Source organism: Copadichromis virginalis, linkage group LG3 (assembly GCF_057382275.1).
Source record: "Copadichromis virginalis isolate Kocher_CV1m ecotype Utaka linkage group LG3, C_Virginalis_male_GT1.1, whole genome shotgun sequence".
Classification (NCBI taxonomy): domain Eukaryota; kingdom Metazoa; phylum Chordata; class Actinopteri; order Cichliformes; family Cichlidae; genus Copadichromis; species Copadichromis virginalis.
In genome coordinates this window covers 13,420,607-13,447,084 of record NC_140620.1, presented here as the reverse complement: position 1 = coordinate 13,447,084, position 26,478 = coordinate 13,420,607, and the positions used below count along the sequence as shown (strand labels likewise).

General features: G+C 41.5%; 2 protein-coding genes across 2 annotated transcripts in view; one reads left to right on the top strand and one right to left on the bottom strand.

The window, feature by feature from the left end:
- LOC146712896 (coxsackievirus and adenovirus receptor-like) overlaps positions 1–26,478 on the top strand; it is a 147,229-nt gene that overhangs the window by 23,433 nt on the left and 97,318 nt on the right. The gene's annotated exons all lie outside the window — the stretch shown is intronic.
- LOC146712904 (nuclear factor 7, brain-like) lies at positions 12,545–14,313 on the bottom strand. Its single transcript, XM_085445224.1, has one exon. It carries the CDS (start codon positions 14,311–14,313, stop codon positions 12,925–12,927), a length of 1,389 nt encoding a protein of 462 aa, XP_085301350.1. The 3' UTR covers positions 12,545–12,924.

The window sequence follows — 26,478 nt, the reverse complement described above, 5'->3', positions numbered from 1 at the left end:
CCATTTTTAATCAGCAGCCAGTTTGATGAACTGATGCTCTGTTGTCTGGTCTGACCAAAGCTCTAACTCCAAACATCTCTCCACTGTTAAAGCTTCTGCACTGACTGTTTCAGGTTCAGTTCAAATCATGGATCTTATTTTTATGGCCTGACGGTGTGAAGCCTCCACCTACATGACTGAAGTGCTCCACCCTGCTCGACTTTTTTACTCCTCTCTCTGTGGCCTTCTTTAAACAGCCTCTTGGTGTTTTCTGTGTTGTTTGGTTCATGTGTCCACTGTGCCTTTATGAACACTGTTATATCTCTGCAAAGCAAAGGGCATTTTTTTTAAAGACAATGATAATGAGGGAATTTGTCAGGTTTATATAGTGGATTGTCATTTATGCTTAGAAATTTCTACTCATATATGCTTAGAGTTTTATAATCAATGGTAGAGGTTTGATCCTTAATAGTCTGCAAAAACTTTGTGTGCATTCCAGAGTGTTCTGGCATTCACACCTACGTCCTGGGAGCATGGGAGAGGTCGTACCTTCTCTTATTGTTTTATGGTAGGATAAACGTATCTATGTGTGTTTTAGGCTAAGTGCCTTTTGTTTAGATGAACTGCTGGACTTCAAGACCAGCAGGTTTAGGGAAGTTGTTTATGGGGTCACACACTGACACCCCCCCCCCCCCCCACACACACACACACACACACACACACACACACACACACAGGTAAGGTACTCTTTGTGTGTATGTATACGTCATATGTTAATGAACCTTCAACGCTCCAGCGAATAGGTTTAAGCTACAAACCTATCAGAATTCTTTCTGTGAATGAATGAAATATGAGCAGAATGTAAGGGCTAATAAAGCCCTTGAGGTGACTTTTGTTGTGATTTGGTGATATATGAATAAAATTGAATTGAATTGAATAAAGATTTACACATATACCTGTTGAATGCGTTTTTTTCATTGTTTTTGTCCCTGCAATCACAGACAAACCTCTATTTTTGAAGTGCCTTTGAGCAACTAATATACATCTTCCTCTGTAATTGAATGCTGTGGGTAAACATGGCTGCTCTGGATTTACATCTGTGGATGGATGTGTTGATAAAATTATGAACCTGTATCTGCTGTGCGGACAGACCAATCACTGGAGTATTAAAGCTGCTCTTGAGTTTAAGTTTTATCCCCAGAATACTGAGTTTAGCCTCCATCTCCTATCTGTCAAACAGTCTTCGACAAAAACTTGACTGGATTAGTGAGAATGACAGTTTTAGAATAAAGCCAAGAGTCACTGACTGCATGAACACATCAGGTATTCAGCAACTTCCTGTAAATTACAAGAAATCCAAGTAGAGGAGAGCAACTGAGTACACTTCCTCTTTGTGATGGAGGTGATTTTCGTCTTTATATTGTGTCAGATAAAGCCTGACAGCTTCTCTTGAATTCATTTCATATGCTGTTTTTTCACAGATGAAACCAGCCAACAGTAAACCAGATGCTTTACACCTACCTTCACATGACCTTCATCTGTAAGTGTTGGGCCTGTGTTTCCACAAGCCCTGCTGGTTTAGAAACGTATTCTTGTTAACGACAAAAACAAGATGAACATCTTTTACTTGCTAGCACAATACACACAATACACATCACAGCACCTCCCACGTAAAACCCCCCAAATGGTTCTAAGACAAGGCACTATGTGTGTGTGTGTGTAAACATCTGTATGTGTGTGTGTGTGTGTGTGTGTGTGTGTGTGTGTGTGTGTGTGTGTGTGTGTGTGTGTGTTTGACCTCCTGCTGACCAAAAGGGTCATATAAGCAGGAAGCAACATCACAAGAAACAGATTTTCCAGATTGGATGTATCTGCAATAAAAGCCTCTCCCAGCACAGTGGTCAGAGACAAAGGAATGTCTTGATCCTATAGATTGAACTCAGACCTTACAAATTTAAGAAGCATAATGATAACATTCAACAATTAGACTTAACACAAAGGATCTCTGAAATTCTCAGAAACTCATAATCCATCTCCCAGTGGGTACAGCAACCATGTGTCAAAAGTGGTCAATTGAGAAATGCTAAAAAGCGTGTTCATGTAAACATCGTCGGGTCTGCCCTGGTACAATGGGACTTCTGCTCCTGAACCTCTGCGCACAGCGTCTGCAAATCGGGGCTGTACGAAGTCACTTCATCTTTACGCAAGACTGCAGTATATTTTGGTGATCATAACGGTTATACCTTTTGAAATATTAAGCTTTTTTTGCAATTTTTTGGCCCATTGAAATTAATGGACCACATGACAAGTGTGATCACTGATTTTTCTTGCATGGTGAGCTGTGTCTTAGTTCAGTGAGATGAGCAGCCATTCTCAGAGTGGGAGGCCTGGGTTTTAAGTCCCGCTGATGGCAACATTTCTTTTTCAGTTTGCAGTTAAACTTTTTTAAAAGTCTTTTCAACACAAATTTCAGCTTCTTCAGCTGTTGTCAGCAGAAACTTCAGCTTTGTGACCTCTTTTCTGCGCAAGGTTCTGCTTATTTACAACTTTTCAGTAGCATTGTTCTGCTTCTTCACCCATTTTCAACAGAATTTTCATCTTCTTGGCCTGGTTTCAGCTGAATTTTTAGTTTCAGCTGACCATGTCATTCTCATCTATTGTACATCCTAAATGTGTATAAATGGGATCGGATGATGTCCAATGAAAGTAATAAACAATAAATGTAAATCTCTTTTTTTAACTTTGCAGACTCATTTTACCCACTCCAGTGAAAGCGATAAGAAAAGGATCATGGCTTTAAATAGACTATGAACAAAATGAAATACATTTTGTTTATGCAACATAAAAAACTTCTACCTTTTCCAACTCAGATTTTCTGCAGGACCAACACGGACATCAGTTCAGACTGAAATCCAGTTCAGATGGCACACGCAACACTAACTGTGTTCAACCTTGCACGGAGGCCTTTCAATAAATATAAGAAGATGGTTAAGGTGAGAGATTACTATTCTGTCTTTTACATCGGTACAAAGGGGGGACTAAATGCCAAAAAAGAGAGAAGTTGTTTTTTTTAAATGACGCTTTAAAACAGTTCAAGTATCTTTGTGGGAGAAGGGACTAACTGCGGCCGAGGTTCTGAAAGAGACGGTCGCTTCACCGATGACCCTGGGCTACTTTGAGCTGGTTAACATCAATGACGAAGACTGACTGAGTGCACAGACATAATTGATCATCTGGACAATAAGAAAATCCAAAATATGTTTTCCACAAGGAGCAGATACAGAAATAAAAGATGTAGCCATCCCATGGTAGCAGAAACCTCCACATGCATCAAATAATGCAAAGCGCAGAGGTGCAATGACGGTGTTACATGTAGCACAGCAGAACGGATTGTGTTTAAAAACCCTAATCAAAGAAACGGCAGCAACATTGACCGTAAGGAGGTTTACGATCTACTTTGTCAGCAGTGTCCGCGTCTGAAACAATGGATGGAGAGTAGATTCCCCAGAAATTCTTTCCAGGAAGCAGTGAAATACAGAAAGGAGAACTTTGGAAAGAGCCGACAGTCTTTTACTGAAATTCGCAGTGTTATGTTGCTGCTCGAACTGAGCGAGTCAGTTTGTCTCATAACTGGTTCCTTCATAAAGCAAGGCACAGAGTTTGTGCTACACAGCAAATTCTGGTCTTTGGAATAAACTCTCAGGGAGTTCAGATTAACTACATTTGAGCGTACATGCGTGACCATCAAATGAACTCTAGTGCAGAGTTAGAGTAACTCTTTTCCGGGAGTTGATTTTTCAACTCCTTATAGGAGTTAAAACTAAACTCTCACGGAGTGAAATTTCTACTACCATATAGAGTAAAATTTAACTCATAACTAGAGTTAAGTTTGATATTAACTCTTTTGTAGTGTTACTCATCAATTGAAAAAAGTTTTAGGTTTTAGGTGCAAATTACTACAAAAACACAATTCTGATTATTATGAATGTATGGATTTTATTTATCAAAAATAACATATTCAAATATGAATGCTGCATGGATTAACATACATTCTGTGTAACAGTACTGTAATAGCATAATATCCACCATTATTGGCAGCTAAACAGTTGAGGTCAGATAGGCCTAACATTGGGCGAAAAGAAAAAAAACAGAATTAAAGGAAAAAAATGACTACAGAATAAGCACTTCTTGTAATGCAGTGTTAACGTGAGGAAGACTCTGTAAAGTCTCCATCAAGCCAACAAATTAAGTAATGCAACTCTCTCACAGAACATATGACATTTGGGCATCAAAACATTTGAAATGTCTTACTTTCTCCCTTCCTAGGACCAGTATCTTCTTAGAAGTGGTTTCATTTACCTGAAAAGCAGGACACTGATCATGGAAACACGTTTCATGGTTAACATGCATAACAAAAACAGAGAGAGAGAGAGAGAGCAAGTCTTATTACACACTACAGTTGCAGAGCAAACTACATGAAATACTATATTAAATTATTTTTCTCTAATCTGTTTTATCTTCGTGTTTAAGCTTTTTCAAGTAATGGCAACTAAAGAGTCAAGTATAAGTCAATTAAGTACTGTATCTACATTTCTTGCATGTATGCTGTCCAATAGAGGCTGAACCATTTGAAGTCCGGCATCACTTGTGTCACTGCTCTGACTGCTGGTGGTTGAGACAGACAATGTATCTGTTAGACTTGGAGAGGAGGGCTCTTCCACATGTTGCTTCAGGACAGTCAAATCTGAGGGTGACAAATAAAAATATTAGAATATAAGGTATCTACAATCAAAAACACAACACAACAAAGATACCATTTATGCACACAGGGCCAGTAAATTGCACGGTTTGATTAAATTATACCTTCTCCAGGAGAACAGATGGTTATTTTGTATTTTATTATGGTAATATACAATTTACATACCACAAGGTGTGAGTGTCACATAGTGTGTTAGGTCTGAGCAGTCACGTGTGGTGGATCATAAATTTGATTAGTTTTGAAGTTGTACATCTCTGTTCCTTACATTTCATGTCATGCCCTTATTAATGTTTTATTTGTTGCTTTGACTGTTTTCGAATAGAATATGCAGTGGGAATATAGAGGGAGATAAGTAGTGAAAGTTTTGCCTGGGTTGATTGTGCGTCGATCCATTGTTAATGCCTCAGGGCTCCAGTAGGTGGGTTCGCGCGCTTCCTCCTTCACTCAATACAGACGAGTGAGAGTGAGAGCTGCGTGTCTGTGCCGCTCTTTCACCTCTCCTCACTATTTCCCCTTTTTTTATGTAACTGTCATGCACAAATCTGTATAAATGTGTGTTACTGTTGATTATTACATTGTTATCATTGTTCATTGTAGCGGAAGATGTGAATTGCAGACTATTTTGCTGAGAAGTTCCAGTTAATCTCTGTTGCTGTGTGTCATGTTTTCAATAAAACATCAGTAGTAGTGAGCAAGCTTCTTTATTTTTTTAACGTGGCTCACATCCATGCACGTAAACGTAACCTGCCGCTGCTTCTACAACACAGTATATATCACAATTTGGTTAGACAGCCCCCTAGTGGTGAAGCTGAACTACCCACATAACTCCTATCAACACATCCCCTTTTCTTTAGATGTTAACTGCTGAACAACACTGTGGAAACATACCTAACATTGCATAGCTTGAATTACATCACAAACATTTGTGACAGTGTAAACTACTGAACACACAATAATGCGGAAAGTTCCTTTTTGATATATGTATATATATCTAGCTATATATGTATACACCAACATATACATATATATATATATATGCTTAAAGGTTTAGTCTATCAGGTGGCTTGATAGAGCGTGCTGATCTTCTGACAATGGGTGACTGGTCTCTTTGCTCCACACTGTCCTTCACGGGTGTTGTTGGTTCAAGTGGTGTGTTGTCATCACACTGTCCTTCCGATGGTCCCATTGTCTTTTGAGTGTACAGTAAACTCCTCCGATTTCTCCTTAATATCAGTCCATCTTCAGTTTTCACATTGTACGATCTTGGGTTTACCTCCTCCAGTACAGTTGCTCTGTTTTCCCAGATGTTTGCATCTTCCACTCTGACTGCTTCATTGGGTGCGAGTGGTTTTAGACTTTTTGAGGACTTGTCAAAGTTGATCTTTTGTCTCTTCTGCGACTGTTTCATTTTGTCTCTCACTTGTTTGTGTTTCCTGGTTGTTGTGTAAGGAAGAGTGGTCCGTAGTTTTCTTCCCATTAATATTTCTGCTGGTGACTTGCCATGCTCCAGTGGTGATGCTCTGTAGCTCAGTAGTGCCAAATAAGGATCTGCCTTACTATCTTGTGCTTTCTTTAGTAACTGTTTCACAATGTGCACACCTTTCTCTGCTTTCCCATTGGACTGTGGATGCAGGGGGCTTGAGGTCACATGTTTAAAGTCATATTCCTGAGCAAATAGTTGGAATTCTCTACAACTATAGCAAGGTCCATTGTCACTATGAACAATCTGTGGTATCCCATGTCTAGCAAATATTGATTTCATGCGCGTTATGACACAAGTAGCTGACATGTTGGACAATAATGCCATCTCTGGATAGTTTGACAAGTAATCAATAACCAGCAGGTAGTTTTTTCCTTATGTTGTAGTATGTTTTGCATTCACCTCTTGGCCATTTCCCATTCAACAGTGTTATAACTCTTTGCAGACTAGAGTCCTTTTGTGTTTCAGCCTTGATCTGATGTGATTTTCTGTCTGACATAGGAAGTGACTCTGCTACCAGGTTTACATGTATATTTACATCCATCTCTGTGGAGCTTTGCTCTTTGTTTGGGGTTGTGGCCCTAGAGAGTGCATCTGCTAACACAGTATGTTTACCTGGTGTGTAGATCAAGTTGAAATCATAGCGCTGTAGCTTCATCATCAATCTTTGAATGCATGGAGACATTTCACTTAAGTTTTTCTTGATTATGGCTATCAATGGCTTGTGGTCAGTCTCTGCCACAAATGTTGGCAAACCATAGACATAGGTGTGGAACTTATCAAATCCAAAGACAAGCCCCAATGTCTCTTTTTCTATTTGGGCGTAGCGAGATTCTGTCTCTGTCATTGCTCTTGAGGCATATGCCACTGGCCTCCAGTGGTCTCCATAAGCCTGCAACAACACTGCGCCGATTCCGGCCTTCGATGCATCTGTTGACACTTTTGTTTTTCTTTTTGGATCAAAATACGCCAAAACTGGCTCTGTTGTAAGTGTCTTTTTCAGTTGTTGCCACTCGTTTTCCAGTTCTTTATTCCATCTGAACTCGCAGCTGTCACGATGAGTTGTGTGGCTGTCAGTGGCTGGACCCACGTGCAGGACTCGGAGACAAAACATTAACTTAAACGACAGCTTTATTTGCTGGTGAGTCACCCTTGGCGATACATAAACAACAACTTAAACTAACTAGACTGGAGATGCTGAAGATTGCAGACAATGAATACACACACAACAAACGTGGAGGACGCAACAACTGGCAGGGAAAAACACAGGGCTTAAATACATACTGAGGTAATTAGGGAATGTGAAACAGAAGGAGAGCACAGCTGGGACTCATCAGACATGACAAGACAAGGGGAGGCAAAACTCAACACATTGACATAGTACACAGACTTTCAAAGTAAAACAGGAAACTGAACAGACGTGGACTAAACTAGGGGATACAGTGACAGAAATCAAACCCAAGAGAATCAAAACACATCATGAAATCAAAGATAACTAATACAAACAGAAAAACACTGAGTCCACAGACTCAGGACCGTGACAGCAGCTATTGTGTAGAAGCTGTCTCAGGTGCACTGTTTTGGCTGCCAGGCTTGGGATGAATTTTCCAATAAAGTTAACCATTCCCAGGATTCTCAACACACCTGTTTTATCTTCTGGACGTGGCATTTCCAGTATAGCTCGTAGTTTTTCCTTGTCCGGCTCGATGCCTTCGGCTGTCAGCTTGTCACCGAGAAAGGTAATGTCACCCACGCCAAACTGACATTTTGCTCTGTTCAGTTTAAGTCCATAACGTTTCACTCTTTCCAAAACCTTTACTAGTCTCTCATTGTGCTGCTATAGTGTGGATCCCCACAAAATGATGTCCTCCATATAAACTCTGACTCCCTCGATTCCTTCGATCATATGCTCCATGGTCCTGTGGAATATCTCAGGAGCTGAAGAAATTCCAAAAGGCATTCTCAAGAAGCAGTAACGCCCAAATGGCGTGTTGAACGTGCAGTATTTTGTACAGTCTTCATGAAGCTTTAGTTGCCAAAATCCTTGGGACGCATCTAGTTTGCTAAAAGATTTTGCACCAGCCATTTCACTTGTTATTTCTTCTCTTGTAGGTATCTGGCAATGCTCTCTTTGTATGTTAGCATTTAAGTCTTTCGGATCCATGCAGACTCCAAGAGCGCCGGTTGGTTTTTTAATGCACACCATGGAGTTAACCCATTCAGTAGGTTCTTCAACTTTTCTTATAACTTCCAGTGCCTCCATCCGCTCTAGTTCCTCTTTGAGCTTGTCTTTAAGAGCAGCTGGAACACGTCGAGGTGCATGAACCACAGGCTGAGCTCCTTCTTTCAGCTTTATCTTGTAGGTGAAGGGTAAGACTCCAAACCCCTTGAATATGTCTGGGTACAGATCCACTATTTCTTTCACACTTTTGGGCTCAGAGCTGTTTATAGGCCGAGTCTCTCACATGCTTTATCTCCCAACAGAGATTCATGTCCCTCTGGCACAATGATAAACATCAGACTGTGATATTTTCCTTTTACCCTGAGCCTGCATTTACCTTTGGTTTTGATTGGTTCTCCATTATATGCTTGGAGTAAACTGTTATTTTGGAATATGTGTGGTTTCGTTTTCATTGCTTTCACATCCAGCTCATTCACCAGATTAGCCTTGGCTCCTGTGTCCAGTTTGAAAGTTACCAGGGCTCTGTTCACTGGTAACATCTCTGTCCATTTGTCCTGCTTCACTGTACTGACTGCAGGTTGGTCCATGGGTGTATCGTGCTGCATTACCATTCCCACAAAAAACGTGTCACTAAGAGCAGTTTCTTCTACTGTGTGTACTCTTTCTTTTTGTTTATTCTTTGAAAAACATTGCTTGGCAAAATGGTTTTGTCCATTGCATTTTTTGCATATTTTACCATAAGCTGGGCATTGTTTCCTTCCATGTTTTGTGCCACATCTTTTGCACAAGAAAGTGTCTTTTGATTCTTTCTGTTCTTTTTTGTACGTGCGCCCTGCCTGCCATGTATTCACTGCAGCTACAGCTGTACTTTCCGTGTCTATTTCCCTCGGCGACCCGCTGAAGGTTTTTGCATGTTGTATTGCGAGCTCGCTGGCATGACATACTTTCACAGCACTTGCTAAAGTCAGATCCGCCTCTCTCAGAAGCCTCTCTCTCATCTTTATATCTTTTATTCCAAATACGATCTGATCTCTTATCATAGATTCTTGCAGCTGTCCAAAATTGCATGTTCTTGCCTTTAACTTGAGGTCAGTCAGAAACGTATCAAAACTCTCTGAAGGTTGTTGTATACGTGACCGAAAGACGTACCTCTCAAATGTTTCATTCTTTTTGGGCGAACAGTGTTCATCAAATTTTCTCAACTTTCTTCGTCAAACTTTTCTTTGTCTTCTGCAGTTGCGAACACAAACGTGTTATATACTTCCACCGCTTGTGGACCTGCTACGGTAAGAAGCAGTGCAATCTTCCGTGTATCAGGCTTACTATCTAGGCCGACAGCTTGCAGAGGGGCTTGAGCACCCGCCCCTTTCCTGATGGGTGCCCAAAGTGCCCTTTTGTTGAGGCAACTTTTTAAAAAAAAATTATCATTATTATTATTTTTTTAATGTGTGTGTGCGTGCGGAGTCCTGTCTGTGCCCCTCAACAATAATATTTAACTATTAATCACAGTTTTGCTAAATAAAAGGATCTGGCTTGCATCAGTCACATGATCACATTTAACCAATGATCGCCCTTGACGGCAGAACGCGCTGGTTACGAGCCGGGAACGAGCTCACAAAGAGCACGCGCATTTTTAGCGGTCCGGAGCTGTAGGAGAAACACAAGTTAACTCAGAGACACAGACTGATGCGACACAACCAGTAAGTAGGTGTACAGCGTACACTGTAGTGTGTAGCACACAGGAGTATTAGCTTATTACGTACACGTTGGTAAGCTGTCTTGTTGCAACTGACGAACTGAAACAAACGAGCGTGCTGTGTGTGCAACAGGGCGACAAACATTACCTGTCCTTTTATTAACTGCACAGGTAGTGCTGGTCATAGCTGCTGGCTACCTGTGTAAGGCTGTCATGGGTCTGTAGCTCTGTCACCGTTTTAGGGAACATATTTAGTTTTAAAGTAAGTTTCCGGGCTTTTCCTGCCTTTCTGGAGGGATTATATTCCACTAAAAAACGATCTAATATGCATGTCCATATAATAATTATTATAATTATAATATATTAAAAACACACGCTGTATTTTAAAGAACATACATTAAGAAGCAGATTATATTAGATTTATATTTTAAATAAGACAAAATTTGGATTTTACAGCAGTAAAATTATTGTATCTCTACAGTTTAAAAATGTAATAAGCTTTGCCCTGCACAGAGTGGATAGTGAAACAAATGGAATCATCATAAATACATTATTTCATATTTATTACTTCCCCCTCCTCATTGCTTTATTATTGTAGGTCTAGTAATAAATAATAATGTAAGGATTCTGGATCAGCTCCATGATGCCCACAGTATATACAGTATTCTGAAGAAGGTCTAAAGTGTCATTGTGTGTGCGTGCATGTGTGTGTTTTATTTAGATGGATTTTAAAAAAAAAATTACTCATGATATAACATTGTCCAGACATGGCTGGTAAGGACATGAGGAGGAAACAGCAGGAGCTGTGTGAGGCTACTAAAGGCAGTGCTATAACATTTTTCTGTCATCATTTTATTATAGATTAAGTGCAAGAGTTGTTAGGTGTGGATAATTAGATTATAGTTTATTGCAATAGCAAATTGTGCCTTGTTCTCAGACAGCAAGTGGAGAGTGATATATGAAAAGATGGGATGGAAGGAAGAAGAGAAGCAAAGAGTGATTCACAGGCAGAGCCTAAATTATTTCTCACAGTTTTTTGTTGCCTTATGGTTCCAAGCGCTGTCACCAATCTTTGCATTTTGTTATTATCTCATGACACTTGTTTAATCAGCTACCATCTCTCCTATGGACTTTTTAATGTCTACAGTCTCAGATCAACACAGCCCTGCCCTCCAGCACTATCCACAGCAACCCCTCAACAGCAACATTGTACTCATCAGGTAAAGCATCGGCTACGTTTGCTTTGCCTTGTTGCCCATATTAGATTCTTGATGAATGTGTGTTGTTGTTATTCAGCCTGGTTCAATGTGCCCCTTTTTAACTTTGAGCACCCGCCCCTTTAAACCTCTCTGCACGGCCCTGGCTCACAGTGAGAGCTGCTGGCACAGTTTGGAGGTGTTCTGCCCCCTGCTGGACACACAGAGCTACAATATGAGGATCAGAGGAGGCTGGTGCTGCTTCACCTTTAGACACAAGGAGGAGGTCAAAAAATGTAGAAACAGAGATTGTTTTTAAACCTGTAAAGGAGGAAATCCTGATGAACCAATCCACAGCCAGAAAAGAAGTCTAACTCTGTGCTGCTCCAATCAGGAATCAGCTCTGTTACTGTGTGAGTGTGTAAAGTCACAGAGTAGCTGGTTTCAAATGTATCTATAAAGTTTATTCACATTTTATTTAGGCTTCAAAAAACAGTCCAAGTTTATTTCTTTGGACTTTGTTCACTTAATGGATGTTTCCCTGCATTTCTATTTTCACACAGTTTATTTCTTACAGCAGGAAAACTGAACAGAATGTATGTAAGAGGTCAGAGTGAGGATGACGTCACTTAATACAGGAAATACATGTTTGTCTGTTTTGATGATGAAGGACTTCTTCAGCTCTGTAAACAGCTACACTTGAGAGGACAGAGGTGATTTCATGGATCAATAACAATGTGTTTATCAGCTTTCATCATCGCAGTGCAGACATGACGTCAGATCTATCAGAGTGAAGGCCGTCTCTCTGATGACGCCACAGAGCAGAGTCCTTCTGTCCAATAAAGGATCTCAGATCAGCTGCTGCCATCTTGTGGCCACAGTTGGTTACTGTCTCTGAAAGTTGTCTCATGTTTCCTGTTGTCCTGCTAACAAAGGCTGGAGCTCATCATGCTGAGAGGGCAGCAGCATTTTGTGGCTCTTCACACATGTTCATTATATTCTGATGATCCTGGATGGAGACAAACTACAGATAAGTGTGTTCAGCCCAACTAGTTTATCTCATTACAGCAGTTTGATGTTTCCCTTTGAATCCCCCTGAAGATCCTGACAGTGAAGCACGTACATAATACTCCAGCCTTTCAACTCTGAGCTTATTTAGTTCTATTAATACACTGAAATCTCATTTGTGTCATGAAGAAAGTCTTTAATCAAACAGAATTCAAAGATCAGAAACATTTCATATATGGAGTTAAACATGAATCATTGTTTCAACAACATATTTATTGTTGTCATAAACAGACAAGAAGACAACAACAAACTGCTCCTCCCATTCAACACATGTCAGTCCATATCCCAGCAAACTAAATCATCTCCATTTACACATCAAATAGAAACATGAATCACTTGTAATGATTAGAAACTTGATAGAATTTCAAATCTAGTTTGGGGAGTCATTCAGTGAGAAACAGTGAAATGATTTTCCATGTGAAAAGGTGGACAGCAGAAACAGAAAGAAAGAGTGAAACTAAAAGAGAAACAAAGAGCTTTGGAACAACGAGGCAGCAGGAGGACAGCTGCAGTTTAACAGCTTCAACTCACTGACAGGAAACAACATTAGAAACATCATCATCCTCAACTCATCTGCTGCACTGACACTGACACCTTCAACGGACACACCTTCACTTTATCAAAAGTGTTAATGTATGGAAACATCCTGTGAGTGAAAGTGTGTGTGAAGGTGTGCATGTGTGTGTTAGTATCAGGATCAGAGAACGACAGCTTTCCTCTGTTCCAGTCCAGATTCACTCTGATCCTCTGGAGCTTCTTCTCTACTGAGAGATCAGTGAGAGGAGCTGATGGTGAGCGTGCTGAGTATTTACCTAAACAGAACCCTATTCTCCATAATCCAGACAGTTTGTCTCCCTTCCTCTGCACAGACTCTGCTAACACACCCAGTCTCCACCATGTACTGTCTCCAACATCGACATCCCAGCTGTGAGTCCCTGAGTTAAAGCCCTCAGAGCCCAGGACAGAATAGAAACGATCAAACCTCTCTGGATTATCAGGAAGCTGCTGCTTCTCTCCTCCTAGTCTCACACTGGTCAGATCTTCAGACAGGATAAGTTTTGGATGAGCAGTGTTTGGGTCCAGAATGAGAGGAGTGTAGGAGACCATGTCCTTCATGTTGTTCCAGATGTTGAAGGTCAGGTTGCCCAGGTGTTTGGCCTGGTCTATCAGAGCTCCTGAGGGCAGCTGTGGATCATCCAGCAGGGGGCAGCGCTGGACTCTTTCCACTGCAGCCTTGTAGTTGTGCAGGAATGAGACGTCTTCAGCTCTCAGCTCCTCCTCTGTGGCTCTGACTGTGTCTGAAAGAGCTGCTATCTCTCTGCTCAGAGCCTCCATCTTCTCCTTCATCATCCCACTCTTCTGCTCCTCTTCCTCCCTCAGTGCAGCCAGCCTGGCCTCCTCTTCCTCTGCTAGAAACTGGTGAAGCTTCTTAAACTGCTCCTTAATCTGCCTCTCTGTGTGTCGGGCCTGGACCTTAATGTGTTCTGCTGTTTGATCAAACTTCACTTGAACTTCTTCACAAACCTTTAACTTCTTCTTTAAGGGCTCCAGAGTTTCCTGAAGTTCCTTCTTGTGTTGTTGTGCAGCTTCATCGATGGGTCTGAATCTGTGATTGGTGTGTTTTTCTGAGTCTCTGCAGATGTGACACACTGGCTGCTGATGGTCCAGACAGAAGAGTTTGAGTTTCTCAGAGTGCAGACTGCAGAGAGCCTCTGAAGCTCTCTGATCTCTCTCCTGTAAGAACGACTCACACAGGTTCTTTAAAGCTCGGTTTAAAAGTGGATCATAAACTGATATTTCCTTACAAACTGGACACTCGTGTGTTGGTCTCTCTCTCCACCATCTCTTCAGACAGTCTTTACAGAAGCTGTGGCTACATGACAGAATAACAGGATCTCTGAAGACCTCCTGACAGACCGGACAGCAGAGATCCTCCTCTGATCTGGAAGCCATTGAGTCTGTGAGTGAAGCTGAAAACAGCAGACAGGAAGTACAGTCAGTCCTGGCTCCCCTCCCTCCTCTACCACCTTCACTGAAACTTCCTTTGAGTCGTGTTTTTGCTCAAACTCACATTCAGTGTGTGGAGCGTCAGCAGCTTGAAGCAGCAGTGTTGGAGTTTTCCACTTTTCTCTCCTGTAGCTGGACTCACTCAGAGGAAGCTGCTAGTTTGGTCTGAGCTCAGTCTGATCGTCTGTGCGTCTCTCTTTACTGAGGACGAAGAACTTCCTGTTTCCTGGTTTGTCACATTTGAGTGACGTGAGGGGAGGAGACAAATGTTGCTGTTTGACTTTTAACTAAGGTGTGTTTCAATCCTGCCTGCAGCTCAAAAGCTGTAAAACAGGTTTTGTGTCTTTTCACCTCCACAGGTCACAACATGAAACCTGTTGTGAAGTTTATAAAATAAAGTGTCACTCGGTGGTGCAGCTGTTTGTCAGCTTCTATTTTAGACTTTGTTCTGGTTCTTGTTCAGGTTCCCAGCAGTGGGAGTGTAATGCAGTCACACACACACAGGTGGTGTTAAGGTGGATTCACTTAGTTACAGACAGTGGTGTTATTTCCTGTAACTAAGGGTGTGTTTCACTCCAAAGTTCAGACATTAACCTGCCAGAAGTTGTAAAAGTTACTAATAAAGAGCTTTTATCTCAGAAAGCAGAAAGAAAAGAAATAAGTGTGAAGAGTGCAGCAAAATGTTTTAGTGTGAGCTGGTTCATCTGATCTGGTTGTGTAAAAGTCACTGCATGACACTGAGTTTTACTTCTGTCACGATTAGTGGAGCGGACTCAGGCGCAGACCACAAGTTTCTTCAAATCAAAAGTGAATTTATTTACAGTGTTCTCCACGGTGACACACACACACACAACGGTGTCTGGGGAAAAGGGGTTCCAGGGTCCGGGAGTGAAAGGGGCAGGAGTCCAGGGAGGGGAGATTTCCATACAGCCCTCGCAACCACACACAGCTCCTCTTCTTTCCTCCATCACTCTTGCTCACGCTCAGTCACCGTGCACAGGGAAAACAGGTCCAGGGGAAATCTATACACAGACAGAGAAACAGTTAGTCTCCTGGACGTACTCACGAACAAACTTTGCAGAGTGCAGGACGACTGACGCTGACGGCTCAACGATCCAGCGACGAGTAGAGCAGACTCGCCATCTTAAGTAGGACTCCAATTCTCATAATCAGCGGCAGGTGTGCTGATCATCTCCAGGTGCGTGGGCCAGGAGCAGGAGCCCATACTGAGCTCCGCCCCGGCAGGAGAAAGAGAGAGTGGGAGAGGACGAGAGAGAAAGGGAGAGCAGAGGCGAGAGAGGAGAATAAACAAAACAAAGCGCCTGACTGCTGTCAGCTGGAGAGGTGCGGGGACCATGACAACTTCTGTGTTACTGACACTCATCTCTGACTCAGAGAAACGATTTCTCCCCTGTGATGTTCACACAGTGGTGAGTTACATGTGTGTGGAATTTTTCACGTTTTATAGAATTAAATTTCCTCTTACTTTCTTTTTTGTTAACCTGAGTCACTGATCATTTGCAGTATTACAGAGTCTGGCAGTCTTTGCATGATGTCCACGTCACTGTAAGTTTCTAGCTGACTCTCAGGTGTGACAGGTGTGCCAGCAGGAAAGAGTAATAATAACCTGCATCCTGAGGTTTGTCATGCAGGATTAAAGGAGCCAGGCTTTGTTCACACAGCTAGGATTGTATTTTACACTGACCCTGGGTCAGTATAAGTATCATACAGTTTAAACGAAGCACTGAAACTTGCACATATTTATTACAGATGCACTAAAGAAAAACGGGATATTTACAGTCAATCTGTGGCTGCGATTAAACACTTTACTGGAAACTTTATTAACCAGTAACTTCATTAGTCATGACAGAAGCTAATATTTCTGTGCTAACATCGTTTAAACCAGTGGTTCCCAAACTTTGTTTCACAAGAAAAATTTCCACCCCCCCCCCTTTGTGCGCATGAACACATCCTCCAATCACACACACCCATATTTTGCTCCATTGCATGTGGCTATTTTCACGCCACGCTGTGCGCCACGTTATTGTTGAGATGAATAGCAGAATGGCAGATAGAGACAAAATACTGTTAATCTTACCATCTTCAGGTTTTACACGCTTACATACACACACAGTTACTGTCCCTCCATTTAGAAAGGCAGAGGCGTCACGATGTGATTATTTTACTGTAGTTATTTTTTTTGATGTGTAATAATATTCAACATTACTATCAATGCATTTTCCAAAAAATGCCTCTCTGTGCAAAATGGGTTTAAAAACATAAACAACTGTAGGATCCTGTTTGTGATTTAAACAGCCCAGCGCTGCTCCTGATGAAGGGAAAACCAATTCTGCAGGGAGACCTACCTCGGCACTTGTGCAGGTGATTTTTCTCTTACTTTCTTTTTTCTGTTATTTACTAAAGAATCTGTCAAAGAAATAATGAATTCTCCACACGTGTTTGAAGGTTGCTGATACGTTCATCTAGCACAGACCTATTGCTGGAACGCCAAGACAATTCTACTACAATGGCAAAGACAAGACGCAAGTCACCAGAGCTCTTTGTGTTGCTCGTGCATGAGGGAGAGAACTGTGACGAGCATCGTTCTCTCTGTTAAGGAATATATTCTAAAATACTTCTTCAGCAAAGACTCAGAGAAGAGAAACACACAGAATTTCTTGCAAGCAAGGGCAGTCTCCGGACTGAGAGACTCACGCCTGAGAAACTGCCCCGGTCTTTATTTTATACTTCATTGGGTGTGTGTGTGTGTGTGGGGGGGGGGGGGGGGGTGTCAGAGTGTGGCCCCATAAGATCTTCCCTAAACCTGCTGGTCTCAAAGTCCAGCAGTTCATCAAACCAAAAGGCACTTAGACTAAAACAGACATAGCTACGTTAATCCTACCATAAAACAATAACACAAGGTACGACCTCGCTCATGCTCCTAGGATGTGGGGTGAACACCCTAGAATGTTACATGCAGCATTCTACCATATGCAAACTTATATCACTAAAAGATTTTACTGACTACTAAATACAATTTTCCATTGACACCCTCCAAGTAAGCAAATGAATGTTAACAGTCAAACATAGAAATTAACATTTGCAAAATCATTCCAGCTTTGTGGTGCATCTCCTCCAGGTGTGTAAATCACACATGCAGAGTGGTTTGAGTTCCTCAGAGCTTCATAAATGTCTCTTCCAGTTGTTTCTATCACTGTCCATATGACCAGAGTCCAAATGCAGACATGGGTATAACAAACACACCAGTTAGTTTTGCTGTTTGTCAATGTGGCTTTCAGTTATCTTCAAGGCTGCAGGCCTTTGTCAGCACTCCTGTTTTATGGCCTCTATCAACCCTCATCACCTCATTTCATGCATTCTTCCTGTGGGGGATACTTATGACTCCTCTATTGTCCTTTCGTCTCTGCAGAAAACCTTTTTTGGAAAGGGTATTGGATTCAATGATTTTACTGCTGTTGTAACCCCACCTGTTGAGTCACTTCAGCAGTCTTGTTCATGATGCAAATGACAACAACAATGACACAAAGGAAGACCCTCTTCAGAGTGTCAAAGCATGCATAGCACAGTGACACAGCATTAGGTGATGTTCATAGGAAACTGCTGTCAGTCATTCCCCGTCACCACCATAGCTTCTGCTTTCTGTTCACAGAATCATGATGCCATCCTTGAACTTCCTCTCTGCACTGTCGATTGGAGCTTGGAACGCTCCCCTCATCCTTCAGATCTCCATCTGTTGTCCACAATCTCCTCGTGATTACCTCTGGAAAGCCCCGTGGCACAGCTCTCCATCCAGTGCAGCTTTATGGTCATTGCTGTGGTTCCAGAATCTTCTCATGATGACCAGTAGGTCCCCAAACCTTTGACCTCAACCCCTGCCTGGGCTGTCAGCTATGGTCCCTACTTCTCGCTGGGTCTCTGAAGATTTCTCAGGAGATTCCACCCTTGGGATCATTTCTTCCAGCAATGCTCTGCTGCACCTGCATCTCCTCACTAGAGGAAAAACTTCTATTTGGAAAACATGTCAACCATCATCAAACCAAATTTTCCTTTCAGTTCAGTGAACTTCACTTATCAAAAAATATAATTATTTATTATTTATTAATTATATTATTCGTTTATCACATTTTCACTTTCACTTATTGACCATCAAAGTGTTTATTATCTTTACCCAAATGATTGGAGCAGAACTTAAAATCTATAAGCTGTAAAAACTTTATATTTGAAGACTGAAAGAGACCCAGGAAGTGGTCACAGGACGAGGGTGACAGACTGTCTGAAGCAGTTAGAACAAGACAAGGCTGTTGGACCAGGTGTGCTTGCTTTTGAAACTGTGTCTTAATTCCACCTGTTTCACATACAAGGGTCAGTTCTACAGGCAGGAACGTGGGTGTGCCGTGGGCTCCCCAGTTTCACCCACTGTGGGCAACTTGTATATGGAAGACGTGGAAAAGAGGGCTTTGCTATCCTACCCTGAAACACCACCAAGTCATTGGTTCAGGTATGTGGATGACACCTGGGTGAACACACAAACCTCCATCTCTGGTTTCTTTGACTGGAGGTTGTTGAGGATTTGCTGCTTTCACAACACTGTATGTGATGTCACTGGTGATGTCATCTTCTCCATCTGCTGAAATGAGTTAAAGTAAACACTTTTATGATTTAAGAATCTAAATGGACCAAATTATGATGACAGAATGGAAACAAAATACCACGATGAATAAGAATGAATATGTACAAACCTTCAAGTTTCCTGTGAACACATCGTCTCACCAGCAGAACCAGTAACACCAGTAGAATCACAACATAGACTACATATAAGTAAATCTTATAAGGCTTACATGATTTACTCATGAAAGTGGCCACTTTCTCATTACTGTCATATATTGTTTTAGTAAGTAATTCAAAGAACTGTTTAGACGGAGCCAAAGTTCAGTAGAGATAGTTGTGATTGGGAAAGCTCAGAGATATTAAAAGAAGCACTGAGGCTCCATCCCCACCAGAGATGTGACACGCCTCGTCCCTTCGCTAGAATCTTTAGCGAGGGATTGGTTCACCAGAGACCTCGCTCCTGGCTGCTGCCCAGCACACATTGCACCCTGAAGATTCTTGTTTGTTTGCAAAGAAAATTAATATCACTCTCTCTGTCCAAATGCTGTACGTCCACGATTTTAGCTACTTTGTTAGGCTACTTTACTTTTCTAAGGCTTAAGTAAATTCAGGAGTGATCCCCAACAATGTCAGAGTAAGAATCTGCTTAGATACGATATTACTAAGATTTTCAGGGCCGAGTACAATAACCTCAGTTTTATCTGAATTAAGAAGCAGAAAGTTAGCGGCCATCCAGGTCTTTATATCTTTAAGACATGTGTGTTATCTAGCTAACATGTAGTGAGTCGTTTAATCTTTAAATGGCATTTGTAGAATTTGCCCACTTCCTCTCACCCACCAGTGAAAGGAGAGGAAAGGGAGAGAATCCTGTGCATACACAGAAATGAACAGCTGGCAGAATTCAATTCAATTCAATTTTATTTATATAGCGCCAAATCAAAACAAAAGTTCCCTCAAGGCGCTTCATAGATACAGAGAAAAACCCAACAATCATATGACCCCCTATGAGCAAGCACTTTGGCGACAGTGGGAAGGAAAAACTCCCTTTTAACAGGAAGAAACCTCCGGCAGAACCAGGCTCAGGGCAGAAAGTGGACCCTCGAACAAATGCTCATCCTCTGAAAAGGTCTGCAAATGTTTTCACTGTCAGTAGCAGTAGTTTCCACTGAACCAAATGATCCTAAAAATGTTTTTAAACCTTAAACCTATGAAGGCTGCAGGCCACAACGTGCTGGTCAGGCAACCAAGTTGTTCTTCATATTACTAAAATGTTGGAGCTTGTGCCTCTTCAGATGTTTGCTCTTCTTACTTGCAAATAGCCGAGGGGAAATGCCCGAAACCTCAGTCCTGATTCCACAGCTTTATTACATCAGCCTGGTAGAAAATAATTTTTCACTATCAAATCAGGCCACCAGGGGGCGGAGCGGTCCCAGAAGTTCAGTCGTGAGTGATATCTAACCTCTCCTCTTCCTCACAGCTCTGATTTCTCTGAGGGAGATGTTGTGACTCTAATCTGTGAGGAGGACCAAAGCTTTTCTGATTGGACTGTGAGGAGAAACACAAGCAAACTGCAGAGGGCTGAGTGTGGAGATGGGCGGGGACAACAGCAACGTGATCAATCATGTTCAATCAGTACGCTGGTGCCTCACGACACCGAAGTTTACTGGTGTGAGTCCAGTAATGGTGCCATCAGTAACCTGGTTAATATCACAGTCACTGGTAAGCTGATCACTCTCACTTTACTTCTTATTGCATCCACAAATTGAGCTGAACATGCAGGTACATAGATTCTGTGCTGTTCTTCACTGATCACCTACCTGACTGACAGAGTAATGAAGGACTTCCCTCCCTCGGTGCTTCTTAATGTGTGAGGATATTCTCCATTACTGAGTTAAGACTTCCTTATTTAGATCTAAGCTCTGGATTATCTTGCACGTCTCGTGGCTCCCAAATGTCTCTTAAGTTATTATCCTCTGTAGCCTCATACTTTAGCTTTACTTGGCAAATGTGAATGCTTTGTGTGCTGACAAACCCTTTTGCATGTAGTGTTTTTATGAAAAGCCTTATAATTGCCTAATTTTGTGTTTTTGTTCTGTCACAAAAGCAGGCATTCTTACTGTTGTTTAATATTTTAATCAAACCTTTAAGTTTAATTCAGCACAAAAAGCCCCACTGTAAACAAATCCACAGAACAGAACCAAACTCAGCAGCCAAACAGTTTGTCCTCAGTGCAGGTCGACATTCAGAAAAATCAGCTGCCTCAGCTTGGATGGGCTGATGTGGTTTCTCCTTAGTATCTGCCCAGTTTTTGAGAAGACCCTCCAAAGGAACAGATGTTGCCACAATGCACAGTCTCCCCTCCATCACCTTCAACAGGTAGGGAAAGACTGTGGCCTTGGCCTCCCACCAGCTCTGTGGGCCTTCTCCTTGTTGGATGAGGGGCTCCTCAAGATAACATTTCATCTCCATCATAACATCGGCTGTAGTATTTCTCTTTGCAGCATCTCCTGTAGCTCTTTCATCAAAGAGGCTCCACACAGCAGACGTCTGTGGCTCCTCCTTCACTTGGCCCTGTAATGGTGGAGCTGGGTGGGAGTGCACTTTGCTGCTGCAGTTATTCTCTGAAGTGCCTCATCAACAGCTCTGTTGTCACTGAATGCAAGCTTTTTAAATCTACCATCCAGTGATGCAGCTTCTGAGTGGACGGTGTTGAACTCCACACACAGAAACTTTTCACACTCACTGCTAATTTTGTTTTACAGTGAAGCCACTCTGCTCTGCTAGTCCCAATATCTTTCACCTGCAGCAGATGCTGCTTCGTTTGCAGCTGTCAGTCATATTTCTGTGTTTTTGTGTCGCACTCTCCTCCACACTGCTGTCTGTCATCTCACAGGTATGATGTGCGGAGCGATGCTGAACTTCCAATCCCAGCGTTTCATGTTGCAGGATCAATTCCCATATGAAAATATCAATATCTAATTTGATTACATTTGTTTTTCATCATAAATATGACAGACAAAAGTAAATTCGGCAATTAGCGGGATGGTCTGCAATACCCTGTCAATAGGAACTACACTCACCACCTCTCATTCATGTGCGTGTTACGGCTCTGCAAGAGTGTGAGCCAATGAGAAACCAGAGGCACAAAACTTTAGACCACAAAACACACAATCTGATGTTGGTTTGTAAAGATGTTGCTGATGAGACTTTGTAGAAAGCAGCTGGTCTGAGTGATGTGATCAGAGTGCAGCAGATAATGTCTGACAGCAGTTTGAAGAGCAAATGGATTCTGTTCTGTTCTTCATCATCACCTACCTGACACCTCACACCTGTTTCTCACCTGCAGGTCACACAGGAGGATCTGTTGGACTGAAGGTCAGCCTGTCAGTTCCTGCTGTGCTTCTTGTTGCTGCTGTTTTCTTGATGTAGAGAAAACAAAAACAACAAAGAATCAGGATCCAGCCTCATGTTGAGCTGCAGCAAAATAAAATGTCTGAATCTTTTTAAATCAGCACTCTTAGTCTCCCGCTGGTGGTTTCAGCGTTGTCAGTGAACCTGGGGAACATGAGATGATGCTGGTAACAGAAATCAAAGGGAGTGAACAGCAGACAGGGATCAGCTGCAGGTTTAATACACGTCCTGAATTTGGTTTAGTTTGAAGTTTCTGTAAAATAAAACCAAACGTTGTGATTTGTCTCTTTATAAATAAAGTTGAATTGAATTTCTCTCTGAGCTCCTGTTTCTGTTGTCTGTCAGTGATTTTATCAGTTGGACATCAAGTAAAACTTTGGATAAAATGAAAACTGTGTTCACACAGTGTCTGTAAATCCACGGGTGAAAATAACACATGTAACATTCACACAAGTCCACGAGTGATTGAATGAAATGTGATCATGGAAAAATAAATTCAAAACTATTCAAGACTTTTACCATTAACTGTCATTCTATTATGAAGTAACAGGAAGGTAATAACACTATAATATAATAATAATAAAGAAAATTAAAAAATATGGTGTAACAGAGCTCACTGCCTCACACTGTCGATAGCAGCATTTCTTTTTAACCTTATTTCATTTAAGGCTCAGACGATCATCTGTTTCCACTTAAAGTAGTCTAGCTCTGATATCACTTTAGCCTCTGGATGGAGGATTTGCTATGTTAACTTATAGATAATAAACTCAACGTATTACAGACCAAAACCAAACACGTCCGTAGTATAAGACTGGATTTAACTCCCTTCACACCTGTCTCGACACAACAGTCAGGTCAGTCCCTTCCCTTTTAAGAAATCCACCTTAAATGTATTTTAAATGTAAGTGATGCAAAATGAATTTAATATTTTATCTTTAGTTTGTCAGGTAGCATCAGGTCAGATGGATGATGTTGGGTGAGATGGAGCAGACAGAGATGTCATCACAGCTGAGAGGAAGCAAAAGCCTCAACATCCAGGCTTAAAAGTGATGTAGGGAGCTAAAGCTAAAGCTCTGCTTTCTTTGTGTGCTTGTGCTAACAGCAACTAATGAGAAATGTGATGACAATTGTCCAGCTTTGTCCTTTTATATTCTACCAAATGTGAAGTGAACCTGTGGTTATACAGTAACGATAAGAGCATCTTTATTAGTCCCACATGTGGGAAATTTGTTTTGTTACAGCAGGAAGTGGACAGTGCAGTTACATAGCAAACATGAGAGAACACTGGAATAGAATAAGAAACTGTACACAACTGTACCCAATAGAATAGAATAGAATGATAGGATAAAAATAGAATACACATGCTACATACAACTGAGTACAAATACAACGTTGTCAGAAAAAGAGTGTTACACTTAGTCCTATTGCACATGTGTGTGTTTGATCAGCTGCAAAGTCTTTGTGGTGGAGTCTGACAGCAGAGGGGAGGAAATCTCTCCGCCCACATCGTGGGTGCTGCAGCCACTGAAGGAGCTGCTCTGAAGCGCTATAAAGGTTTGTGATGATCAATACAGGTTTACAGCTCAGATCATACTGAGTTCATTATGACTGATATAAATATGTGATAGAATAATAATAAATCGAGTAAATTGTGATTGACAAACAGTTTTAAAGAGAAAGTTTGTTAGTTTAAATTGTGTGAAAGGTCAGAGATGGAGAGAACACCAGGCTGGGGCTGAATATCAGTGTATTACATGCAAATCTGATTGGATGACAGGACAGAGCATAAACTGAAGCTGGCATGGATGTTCTGGGTCTCCTGCCTCTGTGAGATCAGCAGGTCAAAGATTCAATAGCAAAACTTGGTTGTTCCAGCAGCGACGCCGAGGGCAGTGAGCTCTAAAAGCCTCCCAGATGAAAACGTGCCCGATCGAGAGGTGATCTGCTGCTGATGGGTGACGAACCTACTCAGGTCTCCAGCTCTTATCAGAGGAGGCAGTGAAGACACCTGAACTTCAAGGCAGTCGGGCTGGGCGAGTCTGTGATGACTTTTATCTAAGTACAATCTGAGTATTTTACCTGTAAGTAATCTTACAGTATTATGTTATATTGTGAGTCCTTCTTACAGATCTTCCTAGGTTGAAAATTAAACAGTACTAAATGTAACAAGTAGACAGCAGCACTAAAGTCATCAGTTTAATGGACACAGAGGAAGCTTTTCAAAGGCTTAAGAAGAATAACATGATGCTAGAACATCACATTTTATAATATGACAGTAAAAATAACTCACAGAGATCATCTTCTATGTTTTCCTTCATAAGGGCGGCGAGCCTGGGTCCAGCTATTTGAGTGGTGTCTTGTTTTGGTGAAGCTTTTAAATTGCTTGGCCTTTGAGGCCTGCATGGAGCTCAGGCTGACACTAAGCACAGAAAAGGCCCACAGTGGGTGCACACACAGGATACAGATCTGTCAGGTCATAATTGTAAAGTCAAAGTCAAAGTCAACTTTATTTGTCGATTCTGCCACATGTACAGGACATACGGAGAATAGAAATTGCGTTACTCTTCACTCCCTAGATAAATAGCAAATGAACATTTAAATATATTTAAATATAGAAGTGATTAAAAAATGCAAGTAAAATAATTAAAAAGTAAAAATTTAAATAAATACAATTTTACATATAACAAGAAAGCTATATAATATACAATATAATGTAAGTGACATTGGGTGTAAACCAGGCAGAGTAGTGCAAATAGGCAAATGATCAACAACCACTGACCAAAGCCCACTGATCTCTGACCTCCCAGCCCATTCTTCCTTCAGTGGGCTGCTTTCAGTCATTATGCAAATGTTCTGTTTATAAGATTGAGGAAACCTGCAGTCAGCTGAGACTGAAGAAGTCACCTGGATGAGTGACGAAACGTTTCTCCCACAAAACGCTGCGTCCAGATGAACAGAATCAACTTTTGGAGATTTACTTACCTGGATGATTGAGCATGCATCAAGACGTTTGGCAGCTGTAGCAGTCGTGGAAAATTCCCTCTGTGGCAGAAAATCTCGCAGATGCAGTCTTGATACCAATAGATGGATAAAAACTGGAGGAAATCCTCAGAGGCCGTGAAAACTCCTAAATGGAAGTAGCTTCTTCTGCTGGGTCTATTCTGTTGGTCTGACACTGGCTTCCCTTCATTGGCTTCCTGTTAAATCCAGAATTGAATTCAAAATCCTGCTCCTCACATACAAGGTCTTAAATAATCAGGCCCCATCTTATCTTAATGACCTTGTAGTACCATATCACCCTATTAGAGCACTTCGCTCTCGCTCTGCAGGCCTACTTGTTGTTCCTAGAGTATTTAAAAGTAGAATGGGAGGCAGAGCCTTCAGTTTTCAGGCCCCTCTTCTGTGGAACCAGCTTCCAGTTTGGATTCGGGAGACAGACACTATCTCTACTTTCAAGATTAGGCTTAAAAGGGAGACAGAAACCCTTTTTCCTTGTTGATAAAGCATATAGTTAGCACTGGATCATCTCATCCAATGATGAAATTAGTTCTTTTTATTTTTGCCTGTCCTGATTGGTTCTTTAGCCTTTACCAAGTGGATCATCCATTTGATTGACCTTTGTTTGTTTGCAGAACCAGGAAAAGGGAGGAGACAAGACAAGATGTGGAAGAGAGCCAGAGATTAATAATAACTAATGATTAAATACAGAGGTGACCACCTCTGTATTTATTTCACTCACCACGTGATCCCATCTGCCTGGACTGTCTCTCTAATCTGTTTAAAGCTTTAAACAGTGAAATCAATAACCAACGTGTCCCAGCTGTGTCCCGATTCATTAAAAACTATCACAAAAAAGGAGGTAGACTTTAGAAACACTGAAATTTCTAAAGTCTCCACTAAATCAGGGTCAGATGTGTGTGAAGGTCCAAGACGTTTGCTGGATGTGAATTATCATGTGCAATGCTCCAGTTTGACCTCACGGGGGCAGTGTTGTTTTACACTCAGACTGCAGGACATAATAACAGTGTTGGAGTGTGAAAGTAAAGCAGCTTTTCTCTCAGTGTATGCAGA